Raw genomic sequence first — 20,687 nt, forward strand, 5'->3', positions numbered from 1 at the left:
CAGGTCTTCCTGCCCTGTTGTCTTGCCTGTCTTCTCTGCTGTCAGAGTGCTCACAGTGTGCTAGGCACAAGGTCAGAATCCACCTGCTGCCTGACTCACTAAGTTACTGTGTAGCCAGACTCCTGTCCTGGTCTTTTTTGGGCTCTCTTGAGCATAGGAGAGTATTCCAGAATGTCAACAAGACACAGTTGAAACTGTAATAACCTGGACACAGCAGTCGAGTGCCTGGTGAGCACCTGTGTGTGTGTGTTGCCCAGGCTATAGCATGGAATGGAGCTGGCCAAGCTCTGTTCAAGCATCCACCAGAGATGACTCCTCACCCATCCTAGTAGTAATGGTGCTCATGTCATGGGCTTGTGATCAGGCCCAGCAGGGACATGTGTGCATATCTGAGCACCAGGCAGCCTAGGACTAGAGAACAAAAAGAAAGGGGTGGTTTTAAATAAAGCAGGGTCTGTAGGCCACACCAGCCCCAGAACAGAGCAGGTGCGCATGGGAGTAGGCTGCTCACATGGAACCATATCAGAACTTGGATTGGTCCTGGTGACCTTACAGGGAAGCTAACTTCAAAGGTAGCTTCTTGTTCCTGGACACATGTGTGACAGCTGTTGACCTGGTGCCAGGTACATCCTTGCTGTATGGTGGCACACAAGAGTCATGTGTGTAGGTGGGCTTCCTGCCAGCCTGAGTGATCACTCTCACACCAAAAGAGCCACCTAGGCTTCAGCTTATGCCACAGCTGCAGCTCACGGCTGGTGTCCCCTCCTGTCCTAGCCCTCTGGTTCTTTTACTCTCCACCCACCTTGATCTGTCACACTCCTGTCCTAAGGCTTTATACCTGTCCCTCTGTGGCTGTCATCTGACCACATGTGGTCTGCTTATCCCTCCTGGGTCCCTTCTGTTGAAGCCCTGATCCCTTTGGAATGGGATCGTGTCTGCATCTGAATGAGTTTCCTACACAGGCTGGGAGCACTCTGGAGGCAGGTGGGTCCACCAGCTCAGGGCTAGGCATGCAGAGAGCCAAATAACAGGCAAAGACAGGCCTGCTAGGTGAGCAGCCTCCTGGGGAGGGGGTTGAAGGGAATGGCCAGGGCCAGGATGTTGGGTGCCCATGTGCCCAGTCTCTTAGCCATTGTTACACAAGGTACTCATCTGAGGCCAGTGGGACACCTTGGAGCCTGGGGGCAACCAGAGAGCCTTGAACTATTTGGGAACATTCTTTTTATCCCCCACTGGGCTGGGACACCCTCTGTCCCCCATTCCTGGGCAGCTGAGTATGGGTCACAGGAAAAACATTTCTGTGGACAAGGATTTTCCATTTTCTGTTTCTGGCATTTGTCAGATGCTTCTTTCTTTTGGGGACAAGGTCATCAGTAGATATCATCACTCAGTATCTAGGTGTCCCTGCCCAGTCCTATGCCACGTGCTTTGAGAGGCCCAGGGCTAAAGACACTCCCGCCTCCTTTTCTCCCTAGGCACCCTCAATTCCACTGACATTCATTACCACCGAGCCTGCTGGGTTGGCTGCTGGGCTTGCCCCAATGAGCATTTCAGGCCTAGCAAGCCCTCTGTGGCCTTGGCACCTCAGCCTGAAGGTGATTCTGTGAGCTTGGCAGAGTAGGCTTTGTTTTCAGTTTAGGTGACAGGATGCTAAAGCCCAGGCAGGGCCAGGGTCTTGGTCAGGTCACCCTGAGCTTATGACAGCAGGCATAGACAGGGTTTAAGGATCACTGGGCCTGGCCTGCCCCAGAGTAGAAAGGTGGGAAGGTCACTTAAAAATGGGCCAGGTGGGCATGACTGTGGCTGGGCAGAATTCCCAGTGGAGCCAGGAACCCTGTGTTGGTCCTCTGACTGTGTCACCCTGAAGAAGTTGCTGCCTTTGTTTCCATCCTATCTAGAGCATGGCAAGCTGTGTTCTCCCCTGTGGTTAAGGGTGGCCTCTCCATCACTCCAAGCTCTGCATAAAACCTTACGTTCCTATGACAATGTTCAGGCAAAGGGAGTGTCTCAAAAGCCAGTGATGAGAACACAGGCACAGTGATGTGTCCTTGTCGGTTTCCTCGCTACTTCACCAAGTGCCTGCCATTTCAATGGAAAGATGTGTTACCGCTTGGGGGAGGTGATGAGGCGGAGGTGATGAGGTGACTCCCCAACTGAGCTTGTCTCTCAGTTCAGTTGGCCCTTTCAGTGAGAGTCCACCCTAACTGAAGCTTGGGTCTCCTGCTTGCTGAGCACTGGCTCTGCTGCCCTGGGCTGGGCACTCTCCTGCGTGGACTCAGCTCCCCAGGAGCCCTGCCTGCTGGGTAAATGACAGGCTGAGTGACATGCCCAGAGCTCCAATTTCATGCCCCTGCGGGGGAGATGTAAGGGTCAGAACTCAGGGTTCCATGCAGCCCAGATCTGTCCTGGGCCCCTGTCTGATTACCAGGACCACCATCGTCTGTCCCTATGCAGTGTCTTTCCACGGGAGCTCAAAGAGGTGTTTGCCTCATGGCGGCAGGAGTGCAGTAGTCGTGGCCGGCCAGACATCAGCGAGCGTCTCATCAGCGCCTCCCTCTTTCTGCGTTTCCTCTGCCCAGCCATCATGTCACCCTCACTCTTCAACCTGCTGCAGGAGTACCCTGATGACCGCACTGCCCGCACCCTCACCCTCATTGCCAAGGTTACCCAGAACCTGGCCAACTTCGCCAAGTGAGTGCCTTAGCTTTTGGTGGGCAGAGACAGCAAGGTTGGAGTCCACAGAGACAGGGCCTATGTGTTTCTGCCCCCCGCAAACTGGGCTGGGGTAACAGGCCCTGCTTTTGTCCCTGCCATTCTCAGTTCTTCCCTTCCCCCTATTTCAAAATAAAACCTCCTCCACACCTCATCCTCCTAGTAAAAGTACTTGCCATTTTGGTACATTTCCTTAAATTTCAAAGAGGAGATATTTTTCCTTCTGCTCTTTTGAATTAACATATTATCCATCCTGAGGATTCTGCCATGTCCCTTAACATTCCTAAGCTCCATTTTGAAATGAATGACCAATGTTCTTCCAAAGCAGAGCAGCCCGGGCCTCTAGCACATTTCCTGGGCATTTGGACAGTCAGGTTGTTTCAGACTGACTCAGATTAAGACTCAGGATGTCTTTACTTATAATGCACTTCTGGTGTTTTCAGCTGCATTCTTAGAGCAAGTGGGTAGAAGTGGAAGGGCTGGGTCATTTTGTCATTCATTCACAAAGTGTGGGTTGAGCCCTGTTAAAGGCTATCTTCATAGATAAGTCAGCCCTGGTCCCAGCTCTCAAAGCTGAGTACATTAATCAGGGAGACATGGAGTAAAAGCAGTATATAGTCATATACCAGAGACCAAGTCACATATCAAGAGCGCCCTGGGTTTGTGGGGAGAGAAGACAGGAAGGCCTCAAATGATGTGCTCTACGAGCTGCATGTGAGGGTAAGGCATTCACCTGGCTCGAGGGGAAGCAGGAGCAAAGACTGGTGTATCAGGGAGTGCTATGGTGCTATAGAAGTGCACCAAGTGGAGCATCAAGTACCAGGCCAGGAGAAGCAGAAGACAAGATTCAAGAGGACAGCAGGGACCAGAGGGCCACACAAGGCAGAGGGAGCCACCAAGGATTTTAAATAAGCAGGAGGATGGTTCAGCTCTCTTCTGGATCTGAAAAGAACACCCAGTCAGCAGGGGGATGAGACCAGAGACCTGGGAGGAGAGCATAGCCATGTTTTGTCAAAAAGCAAGGTGGTATATAGGAGACAGTGACTGCAAGTGAAGTGGTCAAGGTAGACAGCAGGCCTTGCCATTGGGGTTGAGGAAGGAGGACCCAGCAAATGCCAGGCTTCTGGCTCGGGCATCTGTGCTTAGAATAGGAAGTTCAGAAAGAAGGCATGAGTTTGGGGAGCCATCAGTGGCTCCAGAGTTGGCCAGGTTGAGCAGGAGAGACTACAGGGTGGGGAGGGGTATTCTGAAAGAGCAGAGAACTGGGCCATGCATGGATCAAAAAATCATCTGTGCACCTAGCGTTGCAAATTGGAGGAAAAGAGGAAGGAGACTCTAATGGGCGATAAATGGGGAGTCAAAGAATATTCTAGGTCTTGTGGTTACAGGTCTTAAAAAGGGTCACCACTTCTGGTCTTGATATCCTGGGTCATGGCAGGTTCAGTTGACTTGGAGCATCAGTGGGTGGGAGCTGGCTGCAGTGGGTAGTGGGAATGGGAATTGAGGGAGTGGAGTGGCTCAGAGAAGGGGCCCTCACCCTGGCTGTCCTCTCTTCCCAGATTTGGCAGCAAGGAGGAGTATATGTCATTCATGAACCAGTTCCTGGAGCACGAGTGGACCAACATGCAGCGCTTCCTGCTGGAGATCTCCAACCCCGAGACAATCTCCAATACAGCTGGCTTCGAGGGCTACATTGACCTGGGCCGCGAGCTCTCCAGCCTGCACTCACTGCTCTGGGAGGCAGTCAGCCAGCTGGAGCAGGTGCCTGTAGCTGTGGGTGAGGGTGGGTCCTAAGGCCACCGTAAGCCCCAGGGCAGCCATGAGGTCAGAGGGTTTGTCTCTGTGGCATGAAACAGCCCACCCAGGTGCCAGTAGCCCTGGGTTCCAGCCCAGGCCCTGTAGAATACACTGGGTGTCTCTGGGCTCTGTTTTCCTTTATGGATAAGTGTCATGTTTTCTCTCTGGCACCTGCCAGAGCACTCAGTATTGGGGCAAACCTTTCTAGGGCTGGGACTATGGCTCAGTGGTGGAGCTCTTGCCAAGCATGCACAAGGCCCTGGGCTCAATCCCCAGCACTGCAAAAACAGAATAGGAAAAAATAAAATAAAACAAAATCTTTTTAGAATTACCCTTGACTGTCAATTGGCAAGATAATTCCCTCAGCACCTCTGACATTGCTTTGGTCACTTGGACTGAGTTCTTCTCAGCCTGGAGTTCCACTAAACCCCCAGTGGCCTCACAGTGAACAGTTTCTTGGCATTGGCCTGCTAGAAACCACTTCTCAAATATCTGTTGCTTTTCAGGTCTCCAGGGTCCATTTTACAAAGTAGTTAATACTGAAACCAGGTAGAAAGGCCTTCCTGCCTCCTGGTCCATTTGAGGTGACACTCAGAGCACTATGGTATGCCACCTTCTAAACATGATCTTTGCATGTGTAGCTGTACACATGCAGGTGCAGACATGTACAGTTCTCCTCCCTTTTGTTTTCAAGTGAAAACTTCCAGTGTACACTGATATGTTTCTCCCTATCATAGGCATCTGTCCTCATATGCATCCTATACCACCACTGTGCTAAAAAACAGGTGTAGACTTCCCTGTCCCATGAACAGTTTGTTCCATCAGTCTCCTAATGACGTATCTGTGGGTTAGTCCCAGCTCTCCACTGAAACGGCTGCTGTTGCAATCGCAGTTTCTCTCATTTATATCCCTTTGTCTTTGTCTGTGAGAGAAACATGAGGGAGATATGGAAATGAAGGCCAAGCCCCTCTCTTCCTCTAATTCTGAGCCCTCTGCTACAGCCTACACCAGTCACTGTCATTGTCACCACTTGCCAAGCTCCTGTGCTGGTCACTGTCCCATGGATCTCACAGCTAAGTAGGAAGTATGGAAGGTAATCAGCATTGTTACCCAGGTGATATGGTACAACAAGGATTTGAAATCAAGCTGTTGGCCTCCACAAATCTGTTGACTATGAGATTCACTTTTCTTCTCTTGTTTATGCATGCATTTTCACAAGGGACTTTGTGCAAAAGCAGTGGCCTCCTCCTCTAGCTCAACTCCGTAGCCCAGAATCCTCTGCACCATGTCTGAAGCATGACAAGGTTTAGAAGGGCCGAGGTCCAGCACCAGTTGATGCCTGCTCTGTGCCTAGACCATCTCCACTGGGTTTGGGTCAGCCCACTTTGTGGAGCAGATAGTAGAGGGACTCCTTAGAAGCCTCTTGGGTGGAGAGGTATAGGCTGGGAAATTCTGGGACTCTAAACGTGGGAATCCAATTCTGGGATTTCTTCTTTGAGGGTACCAGAGCAGGACAAACTAACATGAGGCTTGGACTAGGTCAGCATCTCTTCCTGTGGGCTTTGCATTCCTACCCCAGAAATAATCTAGGGAGCTGGTAATAAATGCAGATTTACAGATTGCTGGGCTTGTCCTTTCCAAGGCCCTCTGGGTCTGACTGTGGGGTCCAGAATCTGCATTGCTTATAGGCTCCTTGGTGGTTTTGAACCACAGTGACTGCGGCATACCTAACCTCAACAAGTGGCCTTAGTAGGTCACACCTGGCTTTTTTGTGTCTTTGCAGAGCATTGTGTCCAAATTGGGACCTCTGCCTCGGATCCTGAGGGATGTCCACACTGCACTGAGCACCCCAGGCAGCGGGCAACTCCCTGGGACCAACGATCTGGCTTCCACACCGGGCTCTGGCAGCAGCAGCATCTCAGCTGGACTGCAGAAGATGGTGATCGAGAACGATCTCTCTGGGTAAGAGCTCCTAGGTGTGCTGAGTGTAGTGGGGCATGCATGCAGACTAGGCACAGCCCATCAGTGGTCTCTGATGGGGGAGAGGATGCCCATGTGATTGTTTAGGAAACAAGCCTGGTCAGACTCTAAATGTTTGATGCAGGCCCTAAGTGGTAAACCTCCATTTGAAAAACCAGGGAAGTCTTCCTGGAGAAGGAGATGGTGTCATTTTTTTACCTTTTCAGGAAAAGTAGCATTTCCATTGGTGGAAAAGTCCTTCTAGGTAAAGGGGCAAGCACAAGCAAGGGCCTGGAGAAGAACAATCTGTGTTCAGGTACAATTCCTGGTCCCAAACACTTCAGATCCCCTGTGCTTGTTTGAAGCACTCATTCTGGTATTTCTTGGACCTGTATCAGGAGCTCCTTAAGTGGTGCTTAAGAGTATGTTCAGTAGGAGCCCAGGTGGCTCTACTGGGATTTGAGTCTAGGACCCCAGAAAACAGAGGTGCTGAGATCCAGCCTCCCTGAGCCCTCAGCTCTGGGTGCAGGCTGTTCAACATAAATAACACACAGTGCAGTGGGAGGCAGGTGCTTTTGAATATGTCAGTGTGACATTTCATTAAGAAACTCAGTATTTGTATGGAACCCTATATGTTCCTCCATCTCCTGGCAGGGGCCCCTTTTAGACCTGCTGGTGAGGTCAAGGCTGGAACAGCAGAGTGGGGAGTGTGATTTCCTTCCCAGGTGTTGGCAGCATAGTTTTGCAGCAGGGGAGGGTGTTGAGCTAGATCTGGAGGGTGTGGTGCCCAGAAGAGGCCATGGTACCAGTCCTGGTCACTCTTGAGTGGGTTTTATTTGTTTTTTGGTTTGTATGTTTGTTTGGAGGTCTGTTCACTTCACCTGCTAAATGAAGCAGAGCAGAGTGACAATGTAAGAGTTGAGGAAAGCATTAAGGACACAGGACCTGGGGTGTGGCATGGTTAGCCCAGACCCACAGCTGATCTTGGCTTGTCCCCGTTCTTTCTGCTACCTTTGTCCAGCTCTTCCCTGCCCATGAGTGCTGGGGCTCCAAGTGCTGGCACTGCCCTGTCTTGGGGCCATGGTTTCTGCTCCATCTGAGGCCAAGCTGACAGTGTCTTCCTATTCTAAGCCCGTGTCAAGCTCCCCAAATCCTTGTTGCTTCTCACCCACTCATAGAGCCCTGTTCGTGCCTACATTCTTTCCTCCAAAACCCACCTGGGCCCACTTCAGTTGTGCTTGGCCTTTAGGGAAGGTCCAGGAGAGGCTACAGACAGGTGTGGCATGAGGAGGACCAAGGGCTGTGGTAGACTGAGGGAAGGTAGAGCCTGCTGCCAGGTTCAGATTCATCGCCTGAGCTATGCCTTTGATGTATCTTCCTTTGATTCTGTTTTTGCCAGGATTTACAGCCCCTGCCTGCCACTCAAATAGGGAGTGGCAGCAGGAGGCTGGGCAGGGGAGGGTTTCACCAGGCCCACACTTGGGTTATCAGTCTGATTAGAAACAAGAGGGAAAAGGTAGAGGGTGACCCGTGATTTTGAAATTGGAATTCTTAACACAGGATTTGCAGATTATCTGAGTGCCACTGAGCTGTGGGCTGGGGCTTAGCTAAGGGGGTTGTCCAGAGCATGCCAGGTCCCAGCACCCATTGGGTAAAGGGCTTGCCAGGCAGCCTGGCTTGGAACTAGCAGAGCAGAGGTTCTGTGTGGAAGCAGTCATCTCAGCCGCTGTTCCCTGGGACTACCCATTCTGCTGGCCCAGCTCTCTCCTCCCCGGCCCTGGCGTTGACTGCCAGGTCCTAGCAGGTTGGCGGGTGCTGTTGGTTTGGACCCGCGTGGCTGCACTCACAGTTCTTCTTTTCCCCTTCTTTCCCTGTGTGTGCTTGTCTCCCTGCAGTCTGATAGATTTCACCCGGTTACCGTCTCCAACCCCCGAAAACAAGGACTTGTTTTTTGTCACAAGGTCCTCCGGGGTCCAGCCCTCACCTGCCCGCAGCTCGAGCTACTCAGAAGCCAACGAGCCTGATCTCCAGATGGCCAACGGTGGCAAGAGCCTGTCCATGGTGGACCTCCAAGACTCCCGCACACTGGACGGGGAAGCAGGCTCTCCAGCGGGCCCTGACGTCCTTCCCACCGAAGGGCAGGCACCCACAACTCAGCTGGTGGCTGGGTGGCCAGCCCGGGCAGCACCAGTGAGCCTGGCAGGGCTGGCCACCGTGCGGCGGGCAGGCCAGACACCAACCACACCGGGCACCTCTGAGGGAGCACCTGGCCGGCCCCAGCTGTTGGCACCACTCTCCTTCCAGAACCCTGTGTACCAGATGGCGGCTGGCCTGCCGCTGTCGCCCCGTGGCCTTGGTGACTCAGGCTCTGAAGGCCATAGTTCCCTGAGCTCCCACAGTAACAGTGAAGAGCTGGCGGCTGCCGCCAAGCTGGGAAGTTTCGGCACCACCGCGGAGGAGCTGGCTCGGCGGCCTGGTGAGCTGGCACGGCGACAGATGTCACTGACTGAGAAGGGTGGGCAGCCTACGGTGCCACGGCAGAACAGCGCTGGTCCCCAGCGGAGGATTGACCAGCCTCCGCCCCCGCCCCCACCGCCACCTCCTGCTCCCCGGGGCAGGACGCCCCCCACCCTGCTGAGCACCCTGCAGTACCCGAGGCCCTCGAGTGGAACCCTGGCGTCAGCCTCACCAGATTGGGCTGGCCCTGGGGCCCGGCTGCGGCAGCAGTCCTCATCCTCCAAGGGGGACAGCCCAGAGCTGAAGCCACGGGTGGTGCACAAGCAGGTCAGTGCTGTGGGTCAGGGCAGGCCAGACTCTCAGTCCAGGGGGTGTCTCTCCACCGTGTCATGCTCCTTCTCGGTCATTTCACCTCACCAGCACCCAGCTGCCATCTCATGCTGTGATGCCTCATCCAGCCCCGTCGCTGGCCTGCTATGCACACTGCTCCCTCCACTTGGAACCAGGGGTACCGTGGCCTCAAGGGACACCAGGGCCCTCTGCCATTTCCCCCAAATAAAGACTTGGATCGGGGAGCAAGGGGGGAGGGGTCCATTTATTTCCAGTTCCAGGCCTGTTAAAGCCCATGCCTAGTGCTGGAATCAGCCTGGCCCCTCTCTAGCCTCTACTTTCTTCCCAAACTGCTCATATGGGCTGAGTTGGCCACCAGGTGCAACTGCCGGAAGTGTGGACGATCCCTGTCACCTAAGGGTTGCAAGCCATGGGACGGTGTGCTTGGGTGACTGCCCAGCCCAGCACCAGCTGCCCCTCAGCTCAGCCTACTGTGGTGCTCCCAGTGGCAGCAGGGTGCAGTGCTCAGGAGCCCCCAGGCTATTGACTATCTCTGGCTGCCATCCAGGAGATAGACAGCTAGAAGTCCCCTCCTGTCATGCTTCTGAGCCACTGTCCTTGTGGCTTGCCACGGTTAGTGTCTGCCCTCTCCTCTTCCCTCTGCCTCCTGCAGCCCATCACAGCTGTGTTTCATTGTAGGGCCCTTCACCCGTGAGCCCCAATGCCCTGGACCGCACAGCCGCTTGGCTCTTGACCATGAATTCGCAGTTGTTAGAAGACGAGGGCCTGGGCCCAGACCCCCCCCACAGGGATAGGCTAAGGAGTAAGGAGGAGCTCAGCCAAGCAGAAAAGGTAAAGCTGGACCCGGGCAGGCGGGCTGGGTGGGCCCTCATTGAGTGGGTACTGTTCATCTGAGAATGACTAAGTCTCCATGTCCCCTTATCCCACGTGGGGCTAGGGGTCAGTGGGAGAAAAGCAGCAGGAGGGGTTTAGCTTAGACCTGAGGCTTCCAATACAGGCTGCATTTCAGCATCACCTAGGAATGGCACTGGGTCAGACTCTGGGACCTGGAGTCTGGAGCTCTGAGAGACCCCTTACCCTGAAGCAGCTGAGCTTCCGAGCACCTGGAGCTGGAGAACCAGGTGCCCAAGAGGCACCTGGAGACCATTGTGGGGAGCTTTAGTCTTGAGGAGGCAGAAACAGGCTCTTGTCCCCAAGATAGCTAGAAGAGCTGCCCCACGCAGGCCCCCTTCTTCCAAGGATTATGCCTTCCCAGGACCTGGCTCTTCTTAGTTCCAGTCTCCACCAGGACCTGGGGAAAACAGTTACCAGGAAGAAAGGTGGGGTCAGCTTACCACTGATTTCTTCCTTCTAAGAGCAAAAGAAAAAAAAAATGTTTCTAACAAATCTAACCCTCGTCCACCACACACCTCTAACATTTGATGGTCCGTGGGGTGCTTTGACCATCCTGCCAGGTCTTCCAGTTGTGGCAGCTGCCCTGGATCTGGGGGTAGTCCTTGAACGGCCCTGGAAGCCAAAGCCCAGGTAGACAGGAGGCAGGGCAGCTACCTCCCCACTTGCTAGAGATCAGGCTTGGGTGCTCTTACCCCTCAGCGCCTGGGACAGCCTGTGGCAGCCTATCAAGCAAGGTCCCAGGGGTCAGGGTGGCAGCGCTTCCTCTCCCTGGCTGTGGGTGAGGTCCATTTCCATGCTGCATTTGCCACTCTCCACCACTCCCTTGGTCTGCTGCATGCACCTGCTTTCACCATAATTGTGCAAAGGGGACCCAGGAACACAGCACACAGTGCTCCAAGAGTCGGAGTTTGGCAGGGAGTGAGGCGACCTGACGTCACCCCAGGCTCCCTGCTCCCCTCAGACCTGCTTTCTCACATGTCTAACCCCTCTTGCTTCTGGGGTTGCCCCTGCCTCCCTCTTGTTCAGAGGCAGCTGCTCCTCCTGTAGCCCACACAGCCTCCAGAAGGCATCTCTTGCCCCCTCGTGCCTCCCTTTGAGTCCAATACAGAAAGCCCAAACCACCTTGCCTTTACCTTTCACTTCTCTCTGTGCCACCACCTGAGATCCTGTCTGTAGGATCCTGTCCTTAGGCTCTCAGCCTGCTGATCAGTCACCATATGATTCAGTCACGTCATCTAGGCTTCAGCTTCCCCTCCTGCAGAGCCCCCACTTCCAGGTGCTTAGGATATCTTCATATATCTCAGGGTTTTAAAACCTTTGTTTATCATTAAAAGAAAGCTCAAGGTCCTAGTTACACTGTCAGTCCTGAGATTTGAGTTTTTGAGTCTTCATCTCCCTTGTAGCTATACTAGTCAGACTGGGAGGTTAGAGAGGAGAGACTCCTGGGTGGGGACAGGCTTGAGTCTCATCACAGCTACTGGGCCATTCCCCTCCCGGCTCCCTCCCACCTGTGCCCCACTCAGGCTGACGAGGCTGTGCTCTCTGTCCCGGGTGCTGTGCCGTGGCACTCTGCCCTCCTGGCAGGACCTGGCAGTGCTGCAGGACAAGCTGCGGATCTCCACCAAGAAGCTGGAGGAGTATGAGACCTTGTTCAAGTGCCAGGAGGAGACGACGCAGAAGCTGGTGCTGGAGTACCAGGCGCGGCTGGAGGAGGGGGAAGAGAGGCTGCGGCGGCAGCAAGAAGATAAGGACATCCAGATGAAAGGCATCATCAGCAGGTGAGGGCAGCCTGTCCATTGCCCTCGAGGCCGCGGTCTGTGGGCGGGCCTCAGTGCCCCTGGCCTGGATAGTTGCTGATTTGCTGAAGGGGGAAAGGGGAAGGCAGCATCCCAGGCCATGGGGTCGTGCGCCAGTCCTGGCATGTAGACAGCCCCCATGGTGCTGGCTTGTTGATGGCCGAGTGCAGAGTTGGGGAAAGCAGGAGGGAGGCTGGGCCAGCTCCTGGAGGGTCCTGCAGGAGTGTGGAAGCTGGGCTTGGGGTGTTAGGAAAGGCAGGACCCATTCAGAGCAGTATAAAGGAATGTCAGTTACGGTGGGAGGCAGGGGCCAGACACAATAACCCCCAGGTTTCTTTTTTTCATTTAGGTAATCACCATGAACTGTATTTTTACCTTATGCAAAATTACTTGATAACAGAGTTCAGAAATACATCTATTTTTAATTGTATCATTTTTTTCAGCTCCACCCCCAGATTTCTATTGAGAGGTCTGGGGGTATGTGTGTCAGGGTGCCAGGTGGGAAGAGTTGCTGTTCAGGGGGAGAGGGAAAGGGATAGTGACTGATTTGGGGTATGTTGAGTTTCAGCATGCCCGAGTTGCCTGGGGTACAGTTGGTTTTAATGATGGCTCTCATCTTTGTTGATGGCTTGTCAGGTCCTGTGTTGCCCCCCGTGCCTCTCTTTCCACCTGTGGTAGGTAGGCAGATGAGGTACAGTGTAGGTGTGGCATCCAGGCCAACCCTCAAGGTCCCATCTTGGAGTACACTTTCTTATAGCACAAGAGGAAAGACATTTGGATTCATATCTATTTACTTGCACAGTCTAAGACCCTGTTACCTGGACAGATCAAACAGATGTTTAGTAACCAGGAAGTTCCCTTACCTGGCCCCATGCTTTGTCCACAGTTGGCCCTTCCCAAATTCCTCCTGTTTAGACCACCTGCTTCTCTCTTCCTGACTACTGTGGCTTCACTAACTTGTGGTTATATTCATTGTGCAGTGGTTGACGTGAGCTGAACCCGGTGACTAGAGACCTGTGTTCACTTGACCTCCAGCTCTGTTCTTGGCTCCCCTCGTGTGGTTCCAAGAATGGAAACATTTTTCACCCTGTCCACCTCCGCCTCTTTATACCTGTTCTCTGAGCTTTTCTGCTCTAAATGCAATGGCTTACTTAACACGTGTATCTCTCCTAAATTATGCTGGTTAATCTCCTCCCTATTGTAAATGTCAGCGAGGTCAGTTTGGTTGATAGTGTTGTTTGGGTCTTCTGTATTCTTCCTGCTTTTTCTATCCACTTGTTTACTGCTGTTCTGCCAGTCCATGAGAAAAAGATTTTGAGGTGGCCAATCATAATTCATATAGTTCTTCTTTCATTTCTATTGCTTTTGCTTTATTTACACTGAAATTCTATTCTTAGGTGCCTGTACTTTGAGCATTATGAACTATTGATAAACTGTCCTCATTTTCATTATAAAATCACATCTTTATCTTTCATGATATGTCTTGAGTTGTCAAATATAGCCACACCAACTTTCTTTTGATTTGTGCCCTTTCATTGTCCTTGTACCTTCAGCCCATTGTCTTAGATCATTTAAGCCACTACAACAGAATACCTTAGACTGGGTAATTCATAAACAACAGAAGTTTTTTGCTCATGGTTCTGAAGGCTGGCATGTTCAAAATCAAGGTACAGCAGATTTAGTGTCTGGCGAGGGCCCTCCTTTGCAGATAGTGCCTTGTGGGTATGTCCTTACATGGCAGAAAGGTAAACAAGCTCCCTCTGGCTTCTTTAGGGCACTGAACCCGTTCATGAGGACAGAGACCTCTTGACTTAATCACTCCCAGACGCTCTACCTATTAATACCATCACCCTGGAGGTTAGCTTTCATCCTGTGAATTTGGGAGAAAACAGATGTTTAGACCATCACACCATCTATGTGTATAAATTACTTTATTGTTGGGTCTTCTTTTTATCTAATCTTTTTTGCTCTTTAATTAGAGTGTTGAGACGTTTACATTTAATGTAATCATTAGCATGATTTTGTTTGTCTTGCTGTTTGTTTCCTATTTGTAGCCTTTCTTACCTTTTTTCTGCCTTCTTTTGAATGGTGGATTTTTTAATAATCCTGTTTTGTCTCCATTGTTGGCTTATTGGCTCTACCTCCCTACTGCTCTGGGCCCGGGGTGGCAAGCCTTCTCTAAAGGACAGTTCATTGTTTTGTGTGGTCTCACTGCAACTTTTCCACTCTGCTGTTGTGGCCGCCTGTTTCAGTGGTATGGGCTGTTAACAGCTGTTGCTTTGGGCCCAGGTGCGCCCCCTCCCTTAGGCTATAATGACAGGGACTTTATCATCATCCTTGTTTCTCTATATTTATGTGCCTTTTCTCTGGCTGGTTCTAGGATAGTAATCTTGGGCTGGGGTAACTCCACAGTAGAGTATTTGCCTGATATACACAAGGCCCTGGGTTCCATCTTTAGCACCTCAGGAAAAAAGATGTTTTTTCTTTATCGCTTTTGGACAGCAGTTTGTTATAAGAAGACTTGGTCTGACTTCCTTCGTTTCTTGGGCTTATTATGCTGTGGATTTGCAGATGTGGGGTCCTACTTCCCCCACCTTATCTGGGGCTCCCGTCACTCAGAGGTTGAGCCGCTTTGTATCATCCTTCATCGCACTGATGCTCTATTGTCTGTGTGTATTTTTTCTTAAATAATTTCTACATTGTCCAGTTTGCTACTTATTTCTTTTTAGTGTCAAATCTGCTGTTAACTTTATCTAATAATTTTTATTTTATTTATTTTGGATGTGGGTACTGGGGCGCTTAACCCTGAGCCACATCCCAAGTCCTTTTTATTTTTTATTTTGAGACAGTCTCTCTAAGTTGCTTAGGACCTTACTAAAGTTCATGAGGCTGACCTGAACTCCTGGTCCTCTTGTCTTAGCCTCCTAAGCCTCTGGATGACAGGTGTGTACCACCACACCTGGAAATAATCTTTACTTCTGATACTGTATTTTTCACCTCTAGAATTTGATTTTTATCTTGACATCCTTATAATTCTATTTTTTTGACTATGTAGGATATATGTAAAATAGTTGTTTTGATGTCCTTGCCTACTAATTCTGTCATCTGTGACATGTGAGTCTTTTTACTAATTTTTCTCCTGGTCATGGGTTTTATTTTATTTATTTTATTTATGGGAAAATAAAACCCATAACCAGGAGAAAATTAGTAAAAAATTTTTGTTTGAATGCCAGATATTGTGTCTTTGATAGTTTGGTGCTACATGTTTTGTGTTTGTTCTGGTGACTGGGAAGCAGCTTTACCCTTCCAGGGTTCACTTTCAAGCTTTGCAAGAGTGGGTCTTGCTACTAGGCCTGCTTTGGCCCTGCCATTGAGGCAGTTTCCTTTTGGGGATCCCTGTCAGGGTTTCTTCCTCCTCTAGCAGGTAGCAATACCGGCTGTCCCTGAGATTGATTTGTATAGTTCTTTCCAGTAGCTCTTGCCTAGAAACTTTCTCACATGCATGCTGCCCCCAGTATTCATGATTCATCTAAAGACCCAAGGGATCCCTTGGGAAACCTGTTCAGTTGTCTCTGCACAGTACTCTGCACACTGGAAAACCTGTCTTCACCTTTTCTGAACTTCCTATGTGTCCTCAGCCTAGCGAGGCTGCAGCTTCCCCTTCTCTGTCGCAGTCTGAGCAGGGGTCACCTCCTTGGCTCACCTTCTCTTGGGAATCGTATGCTGGTGCCTGTTTGGTGTCTGAAAACCTTGGTTTCAGATATTGTACTCAGTTTTCTTGTTTGTTTGCTTCTTTTTAAGGCAGGGGTATAAATCCAATGCTCTTCTAACATAATTTCCCTTAATCGATACCACCTAACACCCCCACCCCGTACGCACAAGCTCTTCTCAGTGTTCTGCCTCGCTGGAGAGGCATCTGCCTTGGCACAGCCTGGTCAACACTCCTAACGATGGTCCTTCGGCCCTCAGCAGCCATGTGGGGCACCTGCCTCAGCACCGCTGATCCCCTGGGCACCACCAAGAGTGGACTAGCTGGGCTGGAGGAATTGTGAGGGTGGGTGGAGATGGAAGTGTGGCCTTGGGAGTAGGTGGCTGCTCTGAGAAGCGTGTGGAGTGAGCCAGAGCCCATGGAACTCCGTTTCCTGGGGCATGCAGGACAGGGGTCTGCAGAGCAGTGGCCAGAGATAGGCAGAGGCCACAGGGGCTTGGAAGGCAGCAGTGACTGGTGTCAATGGCACCTAGACTGGAGTGAGTTGAGGCCAGGGACTCTGGGAAAGATAGACGGGCCAGAGCATTTCAGAGGGTTCTTCTCCTCATCTTCTCCATGTGCTCCCTCCAAGCCTGTCCTTCAGGGGCCTGAGGTACAGTTGCTGTCCTGATCAGGTAGCTGCTCCCTGCACTGCATCCCATGGACCCCAATTTCCCACAGTGCCAGTGTGGGGTGTAGTTGCTCTACTGCACACGGCTTCCCATTCATTTTCATACCGCAAGTGCCTAGCACAGCAGCACACGACCTCGGTGAATGGGGGGTGGAGAATGTTCCAGAGCCTTTCAGACCCTTCATCTTCCCCCTGCACCATGAGTCCTGTGGTGTAGCACCAAATGCCTTGCTCTGAGAGTTATGAAGATCCAACCCTGTCCCACCACCTACCTTGGTTCCTAGAAGAACATCAAGAAAGGGATGCCCCCAGGGCCTTCTGGGGATTTGAGAGGAAGGAACAGCCACTGGGGGGCCTCTGCTCCAGCAAGTGTGGGTGGCAAGTCTGTGGCCCAAGGAGGGACTCCTAATGTATGGTCCCCACCCCATGCAGGTGTGGTGGGCTTTCCCACAAAACCTTACCCTTTCCTGCTCCCTCCAGTGCCAATCTGACTGTCCCTGTGTCTCCCAGGTTGATGTCAGTGGAGGAGGAGTTGAAGAAGGACCATGCAGAGATGCAAGCAGCTGTAGACTCCAAACAGAAGATCATTGATGCACAGGTGGGGAGCTTTGGCCCTTTGGTTAGCCACAGGTGATAGAGGACTTGGCGTGAGGAGCGGGTTACTTGGTTTCTCCAAAATCCTCAGTCTACTTTGGCAGAAGCTGAGGATCTCTGCTCTGCGAAGCCTGTGGTCCCTTTGGGCCACAAACTCAGTAGCACAAGCTGGGGTGGAGGGGGGTGCTGTCTGCTTGCTGGAGCACTTTATGGGTATACCCTTCACCAGGGAAGGTGCTGACTAAAGAGTGGATGCTACTGGAAGGGCTAGAGGCAGGGAGTTGACGGCTGGCTGGGCAGAGGAAGCACTGGGTCTCTTGTTTAAAGCTGTGGCTTCCAAACTGCATTGAGAGGGGAGACTTGAAGGGGACACCGGCTTCAGTCCCTAACTCGTGACTGCACACCTCCCTCGGTTGCCCAGCAGTAGGCCAGGTCTTGTTCAGATTATAAACTGCAAAGATGAGGAGCTGTGACCTCTGTGGGTGTCCATGTGCACATGAGTGAGATGCCTGCCCATGAAGCCTCAGGTGGCCATACACACCGCTGTGAGAGCCGCTCAGGTTTAAGAAGCAGGCACTGAGAGCTCAGTCCATGGTGGCACAGAGCCATCGCCCCATTGTGCCAGCTGCTCTGAAGCCTGGTGCATGACCTCTGCTCTGCCTGTGGCACCCTGGCCCTCCCTGCCTGCCCAGCCAGCTCTTCTAGGTACCCCTGGCCCCAGGGCACTTCACAGGGGCATGCTTCTCCCTGTGGCCTGAGCTCATCTTGGGCCCCCTAATGCCCTCCCTGCCCGCAGGAGAAGCGCATCGCCTCACTGGACGCTGCCAACGCCCGCCTCATGAGCGCGCTGACCCAGCTGAAAGAGAGGTACAGCATGCAAGCCCGTAACGGCATCTCCCCCACCAACCCCACCAAATTGCAGATTACTGAGAACGGCGAGTTCAGAAACAGCAGCAATTGTTAACCTGCCCGAGGAGGGAGGAACCTACCTAAGGAGAGGGGGACTATGGTGGCCCAGGGCAGGGTCTCGGCCGGGGAGGCGCCCCCACAGTTGCAGCCCCAGTGCGGGTGGCAGGAGGCCGAGGCGCCCCCTCCCCTTGCCCGCTGTGCAGGAGGCGGCCGCAGAGGGAGCGCGAGAGACTGCTGCAGCGCGCGAGGCGGGCCACCAGCCGCGCCCCTTCTCTTCCACCAAGGAGCGTGTCTGGGTGCAGGCAGAAGAGACTGCACGTGGGGGAGTGGGGACAAGGCTGCCAAACACATGTCTGTTGGTTACTGAATTTGATGTGTGTCACCTTCTCCTCCTTGACCTGGCCAAGTGCATGTACCCCACCTCACCAGGGAGGGAGCTGCTGGAGAGGGGGCAGTTAAGGGCCAGGGGCCACTCCTGTGGCTTCCTCTAGCCTGCTGGGGGCCCAGAACTCTGGCGGCCAGGCCTCTGCCTTGTGGGGCCCGGAAACTGATGGGCTGGTTGGCAGGCAGAGAGATGTGGGGGAGGTCACCAAGGCAGGGGTTCCGTGTCCCCTGCCTGTCTCTGCCCCACTTGCCACTGCATGCGGCCCATCGGGGACCCTGCCTGGCTGTGAGGAACTGAGGATTCACTCCCACCTGCCCCTGTCCCAGACTCGCACCATCACTACTTCTTTAGTCACGTTGCCAAGTAGACCTGTGAGGATCATGGCTTTTTATTTGGGGCCTTTATGCCCCTGGGAAGGATCCAGAGCCTTCTACACTTGCCACATGGGCCTGGGCTATTGCTCTGGGACGCCCAGAAGCCAAAGAGCTGGGCAGAGCTGCCCAGTGGCACTGTGCATTGCAGCTGCCTTCTCCAGGGCCCAGTGCTTCCTGGCACAGTGGCCCTGAGGGGAGTGGCCAGCTGGTACTGCCCCTGAAAAGGTGATCTTTCCTCTGATGGTTTAAAAGAAGAAATTCTAACCCTGCAGGCCCTGAGAAGGTGGATAACTGTGATTTTTTTTCCTTTCACAGTATGCATTAGAAACAAAAGCCCGCTTGCTCGCTTGCTGGAACACAGGGGCCTTTTAAATTGAGCGTGCGCACTGCATGGGAAATAGCGGCCCTGGAGGATGTTAGCCTTGCTCCCTCTCAAGACAGCAGCAGCCTGCACCGGGCCCGGCGCAGCCGCCCTCCTCACCCCTCCCGGCCCCAGCCAAGGACCCGGGCGCTGCAGACAGGGGAGGGGCACTCTCACAGCTGGGGCTGGCTTCCCTCAGCTCCAGGCTGTTCTGTAGCATATCTGCCCCTCCCCCCTTTGCGGAACATAGATGGGCAGGAGCTGGGGTCTCTTGGCCCCATCTGTTCCCAGGCCCTACAGATTCCAAGCCCTGGCCCTGGGTCACCTAGGCCAGGAGCTGGGGCCTTGGCCCATGGCAGCAGAGCCAGGGCTGGGCGAGCTGCAGGAGCCGCCACCTCTGTCTCTGGGGCTGGAAAGTGCCACAGAGTCTCCCAGGAAGGGCAGAAGTGCTGGAGGGGTGGCCAGAGCCACGCTGCACCCCTTCCTGGGCCCATGGGCAGGTGACAGCGGCTGCTCTCGGGAGGGAGAGTTAGGCTAGAGACATGCTGGTGGAGAGGGCTGCACTGCCAAGGGCCAGAGACCTCAGGAAGGAAGGAGGTGGGGCTGAGGTCCTGCTGCCACCCCTTCCTGCCCCCATTCCTGTCCACAATTCTGTACCTGTGCATTTCAGACCAGGGTGGCCACACAGGCAGGGCCTGGCTCCAGGTGTGTCCTCCTCTGGCCAGTGTCATCTTCACTGCCAGGGAGCCCTGCTCTCCTCCCCTACCCACCCCTCCCGCAGATGCCTCGTAGCGTGACCTCGAACTGAGCACCTCTTAGCAATACAGGGAGGTCCCCAGGGCCTGGACAGGAGGGTGCGGGGGCCAGCTGCTGTGGCCGGTGCTGGCTACCCTTGGAGGGGGTTGTGAGCTCTCAGGCCGAGAGCCTTACTTACCTAGTGCAAAAACTGTAAAAGTGTACAGACTCTTCACAGATTTTTATCTTAATTGCAAGTCTGACGATTTTTGTAAATGTTCTTGGTGTTTGACTGTAATGTAACTATTTCACCCAAGGTTGTACATAGTCCTTTAGTCCTGGTGCTGCGAGGGCTGCCGGGACTGCTGCTCTCCTGATGGTTTGTATTGTATTTTGTGATCTAGAGAGAAGTGCTGGGCAGGACAGAGCGCTTTGGGATCCGGGGGTTTCTGTCTTTTCCCTCCTTCTGGCATTTACTTGTGGCTTCGCGGCATGCTGTCTGGGTGGCGGTTGATAGGGACACGGGCCCTGATGGGTCCAGTAAAGAGGACTCCTACCTAAGGCCACAGGAAACTTGTGTTCCCAGGGCTGGGCCCTGCCCGCAGCCCGCGCTAGGGTTGCCAGAGGTCCCTGAGGAAAGGATGGTCCATGCTCAGGGGAGACAAAGTCCCCAGATTGCTAGAAAAGGCTGCCCCTCCCCTGCCAACAGAGAAACCTGACATTTTTTTTGCTCAACTCATATGTTCAGGGTGAAGGAAACTGCCAAACTTCCTATAAATGAAGACTTTTTCTGACCGCCTGGAAGGGGGGTCCAGGGCCAGAGCTCCACACACACACCCCCTCCCCCAGAGCACCTGTCCTGAGGGACACTGTTCCCTCACACCTGTCCGTCTGCAGGAGCCAGACCGTCCAGGGAAACAGCCCCTCTTTTCTACACACTCGGCCATAAAGCCGCCCCCCACCCCCCACCGTGTCCTAGTTCCC

The 20,687-nt window shown here is 53.2% G+C and overlaps 1 protein-coding gene across 9 annotated transcripts in view; it reads left to right on the forward strand.

The window, feature by feature from the left end:
- The window catches only part of Dab2ip (DAB2 interacting protein), a 184,099-nt gene extending 163,747 nt beyond the window's left edge, over positions 1-20,352 (forward strand). For 7 of the 9 annotated variants that reach the window (XM_026410370.2, XM_026410368.2, XM_026410375.2 and 4 more), the window contains 8 exons: positions 2,455-2,691; positions 4,272-4,473; positions 6,293-6,471; positions 8,364-9,252; positions 9,955-10,107; positions 11,755-11,948; positions 16,856-16,943; positions 17,736-18,704. In XM_026410370.2, the coding sequence (XP_026266155.2) occupies positions 2,455-2,691; positions 4,272-4,473; positions 6,293-6,471; positions 8,364-9,252; positions 9,955-10,107; positions 11,755-11,948; positions 16,856-16,943; positions 17,736-17,903 (2,110 nt within the window). In that variant the 3' untranslated portion in view covers positions 17,904-18,704. Of the gene's footprint in view, positions 1-2,454; positions 2,692-4,271; positions 4,474-6,292; positions 6,472-8,363; positions 9,253-9,954; positions 10,108-11,754; positions 11,949-16,855; positions 16,944-17,735; positions 18,705-18,922 lie in introns of those variants that run through there. The other 2 variants (XM_026410371.2, XM_026410369.2) reach the window with 2 other exon arrangements.
- The last annotated feature ends 335 nt before the right edge of the window (positions 20,353-20,687 follow it).

The sequence above is a fragment of the Urocitellus parryii genome, chromosome 4 (genome assembly GCF_045843805.1).
Source record: "Urocitellus parryii isolate mUroPar1 chromosome 4, mUroPar1.hap1, whole genome shotgun sequence".
NCBI classification, from domain to species: Eukaryota; Metazoa; Chordata; class Mammalia; order Rodentia; family Sciuridae; genus Urocitellus; species Urocitellus parryii.